This window comes from Camelus dromedarius, chromosome 1 (assembly GCF_036321535.1).
Source record: "Camelus dromedarius isolate mCamDro1 chromosome 1, mCamDro1.pat, whole genome shotgun sequence".
In the NCBI taxonomy this organism is placed as follows: Eukaryota; Metazoa; Chordata; class Mammalia; order Artiodactyla; family Camelidae; genus Camelus; species Camelus dromedarius.
In genome coordinates this window covers 60,918,243-60,931,907 of record NC_087436.1, presented here as the reverse complement: position 1 = coordinate 60,931,907, position 13,665 = coordinate 60,918,243, and the positions used below count along the sequence as shown (strand labels likewise).

General features: G+C 38.7%; 1 protein-coding gene across 7 annotated transcripts in view; it reads left to right on the top strand.

Annotated features, from left to right (window-relative positions):
* The window catches only part of LOC105091800 (nitric oxide-associated protein 1), a 34,734-nt gene that overhangs the window by 2,739 nt on the left and 18,330 nt on the right, over positions 1-13,665 (top strand). For 2 of the 7 annotated variants that reach the window (XR_004142142.2, XR_004142143.2), the window contains exons 3-7: positions 257-462; positions 3,326-3,457; positions 4,166-4,245; positions 4,411-4,527; positions 7,478-7,598. Coding sequence is in view for 3 of the 7 variants with exons in the window: in XM_031469534.2 (XP_031325394.2) it covers positions 257-462; positions 3,326-3,457; positions 4,411-4,527; positions 7,478-7,598; positions 7,910-8,109 (776 nt within the window). In the remaining 4 variants the exon portion in view is untranslated. Of the gene's footprint in view, positions 1-256; positions 463-3,325; positions 3,458-4,165; positions 4,246-4,410; positions 4,528-7,477; positions 7,599-7,865; positions 8,355-13,665 lie in introns of those variants that run through there. The other 5 variants (XR_004142137.2, XR_010380618.1, XM_031469534.2 and 2 more) reach the window with 5 other exon arrangements.

Below are 13,665 nucleotides of genomic sequence, written 5' to 3'. Positions count from 1 at the left end.
ACAGTTTGATTTCCAACACTATCTCCCCACACCCCCACTCCCCCCACTTAGTATGCACAGCCATACATACATACTTGGTCAGTATAAGAGTCTGACTCTCACTGCCTTTAGAAATAAAGCAAAAGTATCATTGTAGTCTCACTTCCTTCCATACACCATAGTCTTAGTAACTTGTTTGAGGCAAACATAAGAATTATCTGTCTTGAGTCAAAATCTTTAAAGGAGTAACTACTAACTTCAGTATAACTTGTTCTAGGAAGAGTTGGAAGAACATTCTTGTATTCAGAAGAGCAGAAGGATGAAGCTACCTTCGAGTTTGATGCTGATTCACTTGCCTTTGGCATGGGAAATGAACCTCTTACAGTTGCAGCTAAATCCACCAAACGAGTAGAATTAACCCCACAAGATGTGAAAGATGCCCACTGGTTTTACGACACCCCTGGAATTACAAAAGAAAATTGTGTATGTATTTGATGTGTTTTAGAAACATTAACTTTTAATTGTACAACTACTCTCTTAATTGGCAAAAAAGAGGTGCCCTTTTCTTTTAGACTCAGTTCTGATTCACTCATAGAACCGGTTCAGAGATGAATCTATAAACCATCAAGTTCTATATGCTATTATGTAGGCTTCACTGCTAACAACCTACTTACATCTTTGGGGTTATAATACCCAACCTACTTATAACTTTTGTGGTTATAGTACCTAAAATACCAACCTTAGTGAGGGAGACATTTACAGAATCCTAGATTTTGAGGTTGAAAGAAATAAATATCACTACAGTCCAGTCACCTGTTTCATGCTTGAATTCCCTCTATAACATATCCATCAAGCAGTGAACCCAGCATGACTCGCATTCACCTGAAACAGTGTCACCTCACCTTCCAAGTTCACCTCTTTGGTCTTTGACTGCTCTTTGTATTGAGCTGAGCAATCTCCCTGTCACTTGTCCTCCTTGTTCCCTAAAGCTGTACAGAACAAATGTAATGCCTCTTTACTTTTCCAGACTTTGAAGTATTTTAAAGTATACTGTTCTCTCTCTCCTTCATTCTACCCTTTTTTTCTTTCACTGGTTCATCTGACAAAGATGGAATACTTAGTGTGCTGACATAATCCAGACGATTTGTCTCCATTTCCTATAGCTATTCTCTTTGATGGGCTAGTGATGAACACAAGCCCTTTGTCACAATGATTTCTAATTTGTTTTTGTTCTTAAAGTATGACATAAACAACTAAATTTCTTGTATACGTGCCTCAGATGAGCCTAATTAGAATAGGATTAACTCTATCTATCTTGTTTTTGCACGTATTTTTAATCTACTTGCAGAATCTCCTGGGCAATTTGGATTTTATCTTCAATTCAGCCTATATCCTACATGCTCATTAAATCTCACCTTTTATTCATCTGCAGTTTGGATCATCATCCAAGTCATCAATTGAGTCAAGTGTGCATTTAGGATACAGCCTTAGAACAGATCCATTAATCAGCTTCCTCTGAATCTGGTTACTGACCAGGTTCTAATTTACCTAATTGTCTATGTATAGTTCTGTGAAACAACATTAGATTCTTAAGTATTTTTCCTCCCTTTTGCCTCATCAGAATCACTTATAGTTTCATTCTCAGAATTGTATTCTATCTGGTGTCCCCATATAGGTCTTTTAACCTTTTTTGCCCTCTACAGTAATTGTTTGTGTCCAGTCTTTTCTTCTTTAGCAATCCAGAACTTCAGAGCAACTGTACTGCTTCCTAGTAATGTTCTGTCACTTTAAGTTCACCAATTCATTCTCCCCTTTTAGACTCAGGTCAGGGATAGCAGTTACTTTGGTCATGTGTACCCTCTAGTCAATTAGTCAGAAAGGCAAGAACCCAGCAGTGAGACCTGCAAGGTTTTAAATATAAAAGTTCTTTCAGGCAGTAGGATTCAGTGTCAGTTTATTGATCTATTTATTTGATGCCTTCAACCAGTGTTTCCTAAACTGAACCAAGGAACTCTGTTGTGAAATGGAAGTATTAGGGTCTCTGGTAAAAGGGTTAAAAGATTTCTTTACTGCAGGTGGCTTTTAATATATATATCATTTAATTTTACTTAACAGTAGACTAAAAGAGATAAATGAATCCAAGATAATAGCAATCCTTTACATTTTTCCTCTATTCCTTGAGCCCGTCAATTTTAGGGCTGGGCTTTTTCACATTTACAGGGAAATTCCTATTCTAATGCCATGTTATGTTGTTCCAGATCACATAAAAAGATGGAGGGGTTCTCAGTTTGTTCTACAAAAGTGTGAAACTCTTATTTTTAAATGTGATAAGTAGCTATAAATTTGTGACCACTGTCATTCATAAACTTAGATTCTGGAGCTAATTAAACTTTCTATTATAAGGAACAATATTTGAAAAAACAACAACAGCAAAAGATAAACGTCCAAATCACCCGTAAACAAGAGGAACACAAAGATGCTCTACAGTGTTCCTTCCAGGCAGGTGGCTTTTAATGTGCCGTGTCAAACACAAATTCTAAGAAAAACTATTTGCAGCCCCTTTATGTATTTTCTTGTGAGCCTGTCTTGAATATGACACATTTTTTATCTCCTTGTTATTTTTCTTAAGGTGCAAGTTCTCAAAAGTTTCTTACCTGTTTCTTAACTTTCTCTATTTTCTTTTAAATCAGATTTTGATTCCTTAAATCTTGCCAGAATCTTGTATGCCTGGCTTTCCTTTTCTTTTTTCTCTAGTCTCTTTAGGAGCTCTTCATCCTTAGAAGCCACAGGATTTATAACTTTCTCTCTGTCTCTCTCTCCTTTTTTTTTCCCCCCCGAGTATTTGGGGAAAATAAGGAAACCAAAGACGGGAATTTAGAAAAGTTTCTTCAGGCTCTTTACTTGCTCCTAGAAGTGGGTGATCATTGCAAAAGTGCATACTTTCCACTCTAGGATTAAATGTGGCATGTTACGTGACCTTTAGCTGACAACTGCTGCTCCCCAGAAGCCTTGATGGAGACAACCTATTTTCTAGCTTGGGATTGAATCATTAGGGCTTTCAGTTCACACCAAATTTGACAGAATTCGGGGGATGCTTCTGTTTCATACTCCTATAAAGTTATTTTGCCATTACTCAAGATTAAGTTATAAAATAGAGCCATTCGTAAAATGATTCATTTAAGCAGAAAGAATATATGAATTTTATGTGCAGCAAAATCTGGAATACATAGTTTTATTTATTATGAAGCCTGCAATATTTTATTATCACTTTTTATCTTACAGGTATATCACAATATATATGTTCATTGAAAGTAATTCTCTGAAAACTCTGCCTTTTGCTTTATAGATTTTAAATCTTCTAACAGAAAAAGAAGTAAATGTTGTTTTGCCAACACACTCCATTGTTCCAAGAACTTTTGTGCTTAAACCAGGAATGGTTCTATTTTTGGGTGCCATAGGCCGCATAGATTTTCTGCAGGTAAGGAAAGTCTGTACCACTAAGAAATGACTTAGTATTGGGATTTACTTTAAGGAAGCAGATAGAGGAACAAAACTAGGTCTTCCCTTTGTAGGGCTGATACACTATTCTTTTATGTGTATATGTTTGAAAATGTCCGTAATAAAAACTTAGGAAAAAGAAATGGAGGGAAAAAGTACTAGGTATTAAAACCTGTATTTTCAATAGGAAGTTAAGTGCCCCATTCAGCTTGGCATTAAGAAAAGATACTTTGCCTCTGATATTGTTTAATGTTGAAATGTTTTATGTGGAAATTAGAGCTCACGGCTTTAGGTACAGAGTTTATATGCATTAAATAAATTTTACACTTTTTATATCCCATGTATGTGTAATTTTATGTATTTTTTGATTTGGTATTCATTTACATAGCATCATTCAGGGATTTTAGAGTATCTATAGAGTTGATCCCTGTTTTGCCAAAGTGAGGAGAAAAAGGAAAATGAAACATGGATATGTCCAACAGCACTGAATGTAACTTGCAGGCCATTGCCTATAGCAACTTCTTGGGTTTGTGTGGGTTTATAATTTGTTGGAAAGTTAGACTTTCACACTTAACACCTGTTAAAACACTTAATTCCCCTTAGAGCCCATAGAATGTTAATATTTTAAACTTAACTTTATACAGGGACATATAAACTAGACAGTATTTCCTTTTGCTTTTCAAAACAGAAGTTTATTATGATGATGATGATGATGATGATGATGATGTATCAACAAGCCTATAGAAGGAATCATAGTCCCATAAACAGGTGAAATGCACTGCTTCTGCCATATTTTGCTCCCTTTTTTAGACATTGATGTAGTTTGATTACAGTTACCAGGGAGTTTGATTTTTTTCCTTTAATTGTACCTTGTAATGTGCTGGTTTTGCAAATTTTTCATTGTATGAAATAAATCCTTCTTCTTTTCTTAAGGGGAATCAGTCAGCTTGGTTTACAGTTGTGGCTTCAAACTTCCTTCCCGTGCACATTACTTCCTTGGACAGGGCAGACACTATGTATCAGAAGCATGCGGGTCATACATTACTCAAGGTAAGGGGACAGGCTTTGATGGTTGCATAGTTGGGTTAACATCCCCTGTGACAGTCCCTCGGCCCTGTTAAGAAAGCCTTTGTTGGACAGAACCATCTTCATTACACCAACAGCTAGCTTTCCCCTTACCCTGTTCACCTTGAGAATTTTGGCTATAAAGTGAGGTGGGCTCTTATAAGAAAAGGGATGTTGGATTGGACTGATCCTAGAATAGTGACAGAGCTGGGTTTTTCTAGGTAACACTGTCCAAAACGGTAGCCACATGTGGCTATTAAAGTAAATTAATTACAATTTAATAAAATTGAAAATTCAGTTTTTTTGTCATTGTGACCACTTTTCAACTGCCCAGCAGCCACGTCATTGCAGAAAGTTGTATTGGATAGTGCGGAGTGAAGAGAAGTTACAGGTATTCTCACAACTTGGGGTGCTGCTGGCATCTAGAGGGGGAGGCCGGAGAGGATGCTAACCATCCTGCAGGGCACAGGATAGCCCCCCACAGCCAAGACCTACCTGGTGCAAGATGTCAGAAGTGCCGAAATTGAGAAGCTGTCGTTGGGGTGGAAAAGCTCTCCTCCCAGGTTTTTATAATCCCAGACACTTACAGATTTTCCCACCTCTTCTCTCCTGCTCTACTTCCTTCCTTCCTTGGGCTTGTGAGTACTGTGTTAAAATTTCTCTGGTCTTAAAAAACAAAACAAAATTCAGTGTTCTGCTCATTCCTTCTCTTTACAATCTAGGTTATTCTCGCTCCTCACGTCCCATCCTCTGCAGTCCCTGTTTGGCCCTTTCTGTGCCACTGAAATTGTTCTTACTAAGTCCTCCTTAGACTGAGTGGGGACTGTTCAGCTCTAACCAGACATGCTGTAGACACTGTTGGCTAGTGTATAATATTTAAGATCATTGGAGCCAGACTGGGTTCAAATCCCGCTCTGCTCCACCACTTAGCAAAGCCGTGTGACTTTAGGCAAGTTTTTCTTTTAATCTCTGTCCGTTGTACCTATGTCATAAAGTTGTGGAGAAGATTAAATTCCAGGGCACCGTTGTAACCACTATATAAGTATCTGTGGTGGTGGTGGTGATGATGAGGATGATGATGATGATGGTGGTGGGATGTATTTACTGCAAAAATAGCTGCATCCAGTGATTTACCATTAACTAAGGCTCATGCAACCGGAAGTAAGTCAAAATGCAGAATAAACACCCACCCTCAGTGAGGATAAAACTAACCTGACTTGAGGAGTAAATGCTTCCTTCTCTCTGGATTTCCTAAGGAAGCCACTGTGAAATTAAAACTCCATTGAGATAACTGCCCTAAAGTGAATACTCCAGAGACATGTAGAATTTGCGAAGTAGTGAGCATATAAAAGCAAATAGCAATATTGGATCTGTCGATTTTTGTACCACAGAAGACCTCGGTTCTTCTGTTAAATTCATTCACTTTTTAGATAAAACAATTAATACACAAATTGTAAGACAACTTGAGACCTACAGGAAAGAAAATGTCCTTCGTTTATACAGCTCTCATAAAAATGAACACTATGGTGTTCTACCCCCATGCATCTGTGTAGTTTTCAGAATGAACAGCACTGATACTTCTCAAAGCAACAGGCAGACTTCTCTCCCAGCATAATATAAACAGTTTCTTGGGCTGCCCTGAGAATCATCCTTGCCTTCTGGTTTTACTCACTTCCCAAGTCAAAGTCAGTCCTGCCTCTTAGTTATCACTGAAACCAGCTTCGTAGTCCAAACATAATCTGCTTCCATTAGGCTATTTTTGAGATCTTTAAGTATTTTTCCAGCTTTCAGTTTCTACTGCCCTCCTCCTACCCCACCCTACTAGAGCTGTGGTTCTCAACCAGGGTTGACTCTTACCCCAAAGGGCCATCTGGCAAAGCCTGGAGAAATTTTTGGTTTCACATCTTGGTGGATGCTGAGTAGAGAGGCCAGAAATGCTGCTAAAAATTATAGAATGCACAGGACAGCCTCCCCCAACAGAGAATTACTCAGCCCAAAAGGTCAGGAGTGCTGAGGTTGAAAGCCCTGCACTAGGGAGATTTTTCCAAAATACAAAGCAAGTCACAGTATTCTTTTTTTATCCTTACCTCTTCTCTGACCTACTTAAAATTCCTTGGTAGTTCCACATTACTGAGAGAAGTCTCATAACTATTACGCACGCACAAATACACCTCCCCCCCAACAATTAAACTACAGTTCCCTGAACCCATTATCTTCTTTTCAGTTTTTGTATCTGTACATGATTCTAACCCAGAATACCTTTCCACTGAGTGACTTCAACCTGTTTTTCAAAATACTGCTCTTCATTAATGTTTTCTTTGACTGAAACACTTCCATTACTTCTTCCTCCACAACCATAGTACTTAATAGATGCCTCTCATTGCATTTCTTACTTTGTAATTAGTTTACATGTTATTTCCACTTTCTGATTTACTTGGGGGCAGGAGCCATATTGTAACATCTGTCTTAATGTCCTTACTGTAAAACACAGAGAGATCTATTAATAAGTAAGTTATTATCCAGTTCCAATCCACGGAAACACCTGTAAACATAGAAACTGAATCTTACCCATTATACGTGTACCCTTGACTTGTAATGAGGTGGGGATTAATCTCCCAGTCCATCCAGGCCTATAAGAACTAAGGTGTTTGGAATGATGTTGCCTTAATTGCCCAACGTTATTGTCTGTAGAGCTGTAAAAATAGTGTAAGCTAATAAAGCAAGATTCTGCTATCTGGAGGTTACCACCAGATGGATGCCCACATGGGGCCCTTGACGCTGGGAGTGTTTGGAATGTTTAAATGTTAAACAGTTGAATATTTGAAAGGATTTTATTCTTGATACCCTCCCAGAATTATCAATGCCTTACTTAATATTAGAGTTATGAGGTGTTTAATTTGAACTTCCAAATATCTTCATTTCCTTCCCATGGAAGGTTCCAATGGGTGGAGAAGAAAGAATGGCATCATTTCCTCCTCTTGTTGCTGAAGACATTACATTAGACGAAGGACCTGGGGAATCTGAAGCAGTGGCTGATATCAAGTTCTCCTCTGCAGGTAATTTTACACTAAGCACTTTTTAAAAGGTAAATAAAGTAGCCTTACTAACTTACAGTACATTTTTATATAAATGTACCTTAACTGACATAGCTGAATATTTAAGAATTACATACTACTTTATTCATAAGATGCAACCTACTCTGAAAATAAATTTGTACCTTTTCGCGAATGCATAGTATGTCTTTAAAAAAAAAAATAGAGTGAAAGACAGCAGCAGCCTCCTTTAGGTCTCCATTCTAAGCTGCGTTTGGTGTTTTTGGTAAGGTGGTTGCTAACACCCATTTGCGTTCTGCCCCTTGCCTGCATAGGCTGGGTCGCAGTAACGCCTCAGTTTAAGGACAGACTGCACCTCCGAGGCTATACACCTCAAGGAACAGCACTGACGGTCCGGCCCCCGCTCTTACCACATATCGTCAACATCAAAGGAAAGCGCATCCCGAGAAGCGTGGCCTATAAAACCAAGAAGCCTCCTGCCCTTGTGTACAATCTGCAGAAAAAGAAAAAATAGATATACGAAGCTGACCTTGTTCACACTGAAGATTAACCATATAGAACATATTACATACATTGGATTTTGTTAAATATCATGGTAATAAAGCTCCCCACCTCTTCCCCTCTCCTGTCCTTTTTAAACTACTCTGGACAGTGCTTCTCTTTAAAGTACTGAGTTTGTAAACACAAGTTACTTTTTTGTATGGTGCATATATGTGTGTGTCTGTGGCTCAAATATATCAAAAAAGGAGTTCTGCTACATTCAGTGTTCTCCCGCTACTATTTTTAACCAAGACCAGATGGCATTTCTTATTTGGAGTCTAGTTGAGAGAGCAGCTTAGCAGTTGGCATATGAAAAAAGTGGCAGAAAATCAGTTTTTCCAAAATACATTGGCTTAAGTGAGATAGAAGTAAGTGGCTCTGCATCATGTAGTCATCCCAGGACCCAACAGGGGGAGCACTCCACGGCTTCCATCTCTGGGTCTAAGGTGGTTGCTCAAGTTGTCATCTTTTTGCAGCAAGTGGAAAGAGAAGAGAGTGAAGAGCACACAGCTCCCCTATTTAAAAGAAAGGGGAAGCTGGAAGTTGCAGACATGACATCATCCATTGGTTAACAGTTACATGGCCACACGCCCCCACTGGGAAGCCAGGGGAGTGGAGGGAAATAAGGATTTTGGATTTCTATTAAGAAGGGGAGAATAGATGATGGAGAACAATTAGAAGTTTACATTACATAATCTGAAAGTGCCTGCAAATCTTAAGACTAAAAAGGATTCAAGTTATATCTTCCTGAAATCTGAAGTCTATTCTCCAAGTATCAGAACACTAACCATTTTATCAACATTTGCCTGTAAACATGGTATAACATTACGTCAGTCAGAAATCTTTCCCTTTAGGTATTCCTAGTTGAGTAAGTAGTACTATAGCTCAGTACAGTGACCAACTGGTCAGTCAAGTCCCAGATCTCAACGTTGAGATAAATGCTTATAGAGTAAACTGGCCTGAAACACAGATCCAGGAGCTTCCTGTAGACTCAGGTTTAGCATGACCTTCTTGACAGTCCCATGTTCTCTATCACCGTATACACTCTAGCCTCACTCAGTCACTCATTCTAGAATAAATTAATTTTCAGATGCAACTTGTAAAAACTTTGTAGATCTCACTTCCATCATGTTTCAAGGTGAACACTATTGGCATCTTGGGGGAGGTAGTTCTTTATGAGCATCCCTCATCCCCAAATACTCAATGCCAATAGCAACTCTCCTGCCCTTATTTGGAAAATTGGGAAGTATCCCAGATGTTTCCAAACCCACCCTCTAGAGGGCGGTAGCTTCTCAAGTTGAGAAAATTGTTACTGGACTTGTAGGGTTTTTTTCTTATTTTACAGAGAATGAAATACAATTATTTTACAACTTAAAACTGTGAACATTATATTTGTATCCACTAAATACAGCTTGGAGCTTAGGCTTGAATCTTTAGATAAAATGAATAAAATACAGTAAACTTGGCATTTGAGGAGAAATACAGAACCCAAAAACTGATGCTGTCTCTACCCTGATAACTTATATGTATATTAGAAGGCAGAACAGTTCGCCTTCCTTATCTTATCCTTAAGCTTTTAGGCCTCTTGACTAGCAAAAAAAATTTTTTAATATTCATAATTTATAGTCGCAGTCGCTTTTACCTCTAAAATGTAATGTAATTAATTAAAGCTTGACTTTGGCATATCTAAAAATGTTCCAAGGTATTTTGCTAGGAGTTTCAAACAGTGCAGTTTACTAAGTAAGTTTCAGTTTCCCTGGTTATATTAATGTCTTTGGGTTTTAATTTTCTCATCTATAAAATGAGGGAATGACACTAGGTATTTCTCAGTCCTAACATTTTATGATTCTCAGCAAAAATTGGCAAGAAAGCCAGGAAAAGGGTGGTTACAGTACCTCAAACCAAAAAAGACCCTCTGTGCTTAGACAGTGGAGAACGGCCACTAGGATCTGCTATTAATTTACTCCACATTCTGCCAACCTAATGCAGCCTAGGATCAATGCTGGTCTATCCAACTGGTCAATAGTGGGTTTTGCTGTAAGAAAGTTTTCTTACTGTGTTGGTTTCTGAACTTAAGTCAGTTTATGGATGCTTCTTAATCCATTAACTTAGTTTGAAGACTGCCCTTGAGTCACTATCACTTACACTATGGCAGCATGCAGGAATTACTAAAGGGGAGAAATTACTGGCAAACTGTCAGCACAGCCCCCTCATTGCCACAAAACAGGTTATTTTGAGGGGCTAGGAAACCATTAAGCAAATTTATACTAGTTAGTTTACTTCAGTCTGCCCCCTTGTATCGTTCAGCATGTCCTGATACCTTAAAAGGAGTAAAATATGTGCCATCAAAGGGCTTTTTGACTTCTATGTGAGATTAAATGCAGGGTTTTTTTAAGTTCCACCATCTCTTTTTTGCCCTCTTTAAAACAGCAGCATGTTCTTCAGTTACCAAGACAAAGTAAAGTTTAACACATTCTATATTTTTAATCACCATAAACAGCAAGCCCTGCCAATCAATAGAACTTTAATGTGTGGTTCCCCATAGTCTAAAATTATGTTACTCGTGACACTTCCCATGATAACCAAGAAGTGGAGTACAGATGCAGTCATGTGTGCTTATGTTTCTTGATCATTCAGACACTTCTTGCAAAATGGAGATCAAGGTGAGTTTCCTACAGATGACTAACTCGGAGCTCCAGCTGTGCCAGACATGGCAGAGTGGTTACTGCTCCACTGATTAGGCACCCAGCACTCAAGCTGAGGCGAGCTGTTTTGTAGAACAGCCTCTGATCATTTACCCTGGCTTCCCTCCCACTTGGCTCTGTCTCATGGAGCAATAGAATCATTTCCACTCTTTCTCAGACAGTTCCATTTTCTGTTGGCTGCTCTCCTTCTCCCAGGGGGATTGTTTTCTCTCAGCTGTCAAAGAGTAATTCTTAAACAATAAAAACAAGACTTCAGACTCATGTGAATTGAATAGATAGCACCTGCTTGCTCTTAACGTGTCTGTCATGTTGTCTGCCCATTGATGGCCTGTAGTGGCTGGGGAACAGCTGAAGGTTAATATTTCAACACCATGTTGGAATAATGCCTCACTTTTTCCCTTCATGTCAAAGACCATCCATCAATAGTCTCTCATTTAGTACAAGAGTTTCATGATCTGAACACTCCTAAGTCTACAGCATATTTAATACACCTATGGCTTGGACCTCAGGTTCCTGTTTTTCAGAAGCTTCCTTTGGGTTATTGGATAATTCTCAGAATTCACCTTCTGAGTAATCAACCTAATGGAAGAATTTCATTTGTCTTAGTATTCTCACTGGTAGGTGCAATAGGTATGATATTAATCACAGACACCATCAGTATCTCTGATGTAGTGTTGGTAAATTTGAGAAAACTGAGGCCACACACTCAAAAAAGACACATGTGCTAACGACCACATCATCAGGTGATTTTGGAAGTAAGAGACTGCCAAGATCCCTCTAGCTTTTCAGTAAGTGCCTGGAAAATAGCAGGTAATCACTGCATGAGTGAATGAATTCGGAGAACAAGGGCACTTTTTTGGTTGGTTGGTTTTTGCCTTCCCTGAGAAACAGCAACAGAGCAGACTTAAATTTGCTTAGGAGCACTGACACTTTTCTAGAGTTTCTTCCTTTCCTGCCTAAAAGCAAGTATCTCAGGATAATTGTATTTCAGACTATTCATGGCTGCTGTAATCCTATGCCAGCCCATATACCTTCTTTTTTATTCCTTTATATTCTTATAATAATAGTAACTAGCCCTTATTTTGCAGGTACAACAAGCTGGGCACTGTTTTAAGCACTTAACATGTATTAACTGAATCCTTAGAATAACCCCATGCAGGAGGTATGTACTATTAACCTGCATTTAGAGTTGAGGACGCTGAGGCACAAGTAACTTGTGCATTCACACAACTAATGAGCGACAGAGCTTGATTCAAACAAACACAAACCCCAACACCCTGTGGATTTGTTTAATTATACAGTAAAACTGACTCTTTTCTTTTCAATTTTTTATGGGTTTTAACATACATATAGGTTCATTTAATAACCACCATAATCACAATACAAAACAGTTCCACCAGCACCCAGGTTTTCAACCACCAAACAATACTTCCTCTGTATACTAGAGCCCCTCACAAGTCTAAAGGAAGGAACTGTTCAGCCTTATGAGGGAAATGTATTATTTCAGAAAAGAAAGGCAACCCACTTTGAAGACCTCCAAAGGTAATGACACAATGCCCTTGGAAACACTGTTACTGCCTCTTAATTCCCTTTCTAGCTTCCTTTGAATCCTCCCATATACAATTCCACCCTGAGAATATTTCTCAAAGCCAGTATGTGCGTGCATGCGTGCGTGTGTATCTGATGTGCTACACCCTTGCTGTCTTACTCCAGCAATGCTGCCTAAACCTAAACTGGGGTCCCACAGTAATTTCCATGTTGTCTTACCGTCTTAGGTAGCTTTAAATCAAATAAGCCTGCTTTCATGGCCAGCTGGGAGTCTTTTCACATCGCTGGTGAGCTTTGCCAAGTAACATGGACAGATAACAGCATGATCACAAAATTCTGATTAAGAAAATAGGAAATTACATACACAGTAAATTTGAAATGCAAACATCCAAAGAATTACACCACTAAACTATCCTAAAATAGAACTGTGATTTAAAATCCTTGCCCTATTTTAGTATACGGGAGAACTGGAGGTCCCTATTTATTCACAAATTGGATAGCTCCAAAAACCAAATCTGGCCCTCAATTTGTTTAAATGGCTTGTCTTTTCTACTCGTGTAGGACTCATCCTGTTTCCTGTTCCTTTTCACATTTTACTTTCACTAAAATGGGATCCTGGTTGCCCATTTAAAAGCTTTTTAATAATCTCCAGTTTTCCTCAGCATTTAACATCTGGCCTAAAAAGATTTCTCTTTTTCCTGTCTTTGACTTTAAACTATGGTTAAATATTCAATAGGAAGGAAATTAGAGAAATGGACACTACTTTCCCTAAAATACCAGATAGAAGGTATATTTAATTGAAACACTAGCTAAAGAAAATATCTTTTTCCGTGCACAAGTAAGGCTGTTAGGGAAAGGGAATTTGAGGAATGTGTTGAAGATTTGCAGCATGGCAGCAGGGATGAGGCTGTTCAACAAAGGAAAACAATGCTTAATGGTCCCTGCACGCACGAACTCCCCTGTTCAGCATGGCTTCAGTCTCTTCTAGGTGTAGTTGCTCGTTTGTTAAATGCTTCTTTTTAACTAGATTGAGGGCTTAATTAGGTTTGTAGCCACATCTATTGCTGAGTAACCACCCCAAAACTTAGTGACTTGAGCTTTCATTTGCTCCCATTCTTTAGTTTGGTAGTTTGATCTAGGGGTTCTTCTGCTCAATGGGGATATGCATTTGCAGACCTCACTCCATGTCAGGAGCTTCATCTGGGATGGTTCTTAGAGCTGGGAAACCTGGGCCTGTTTCCATGGGTCACTCTCACCTATCATCTCCTCCTAAAAGT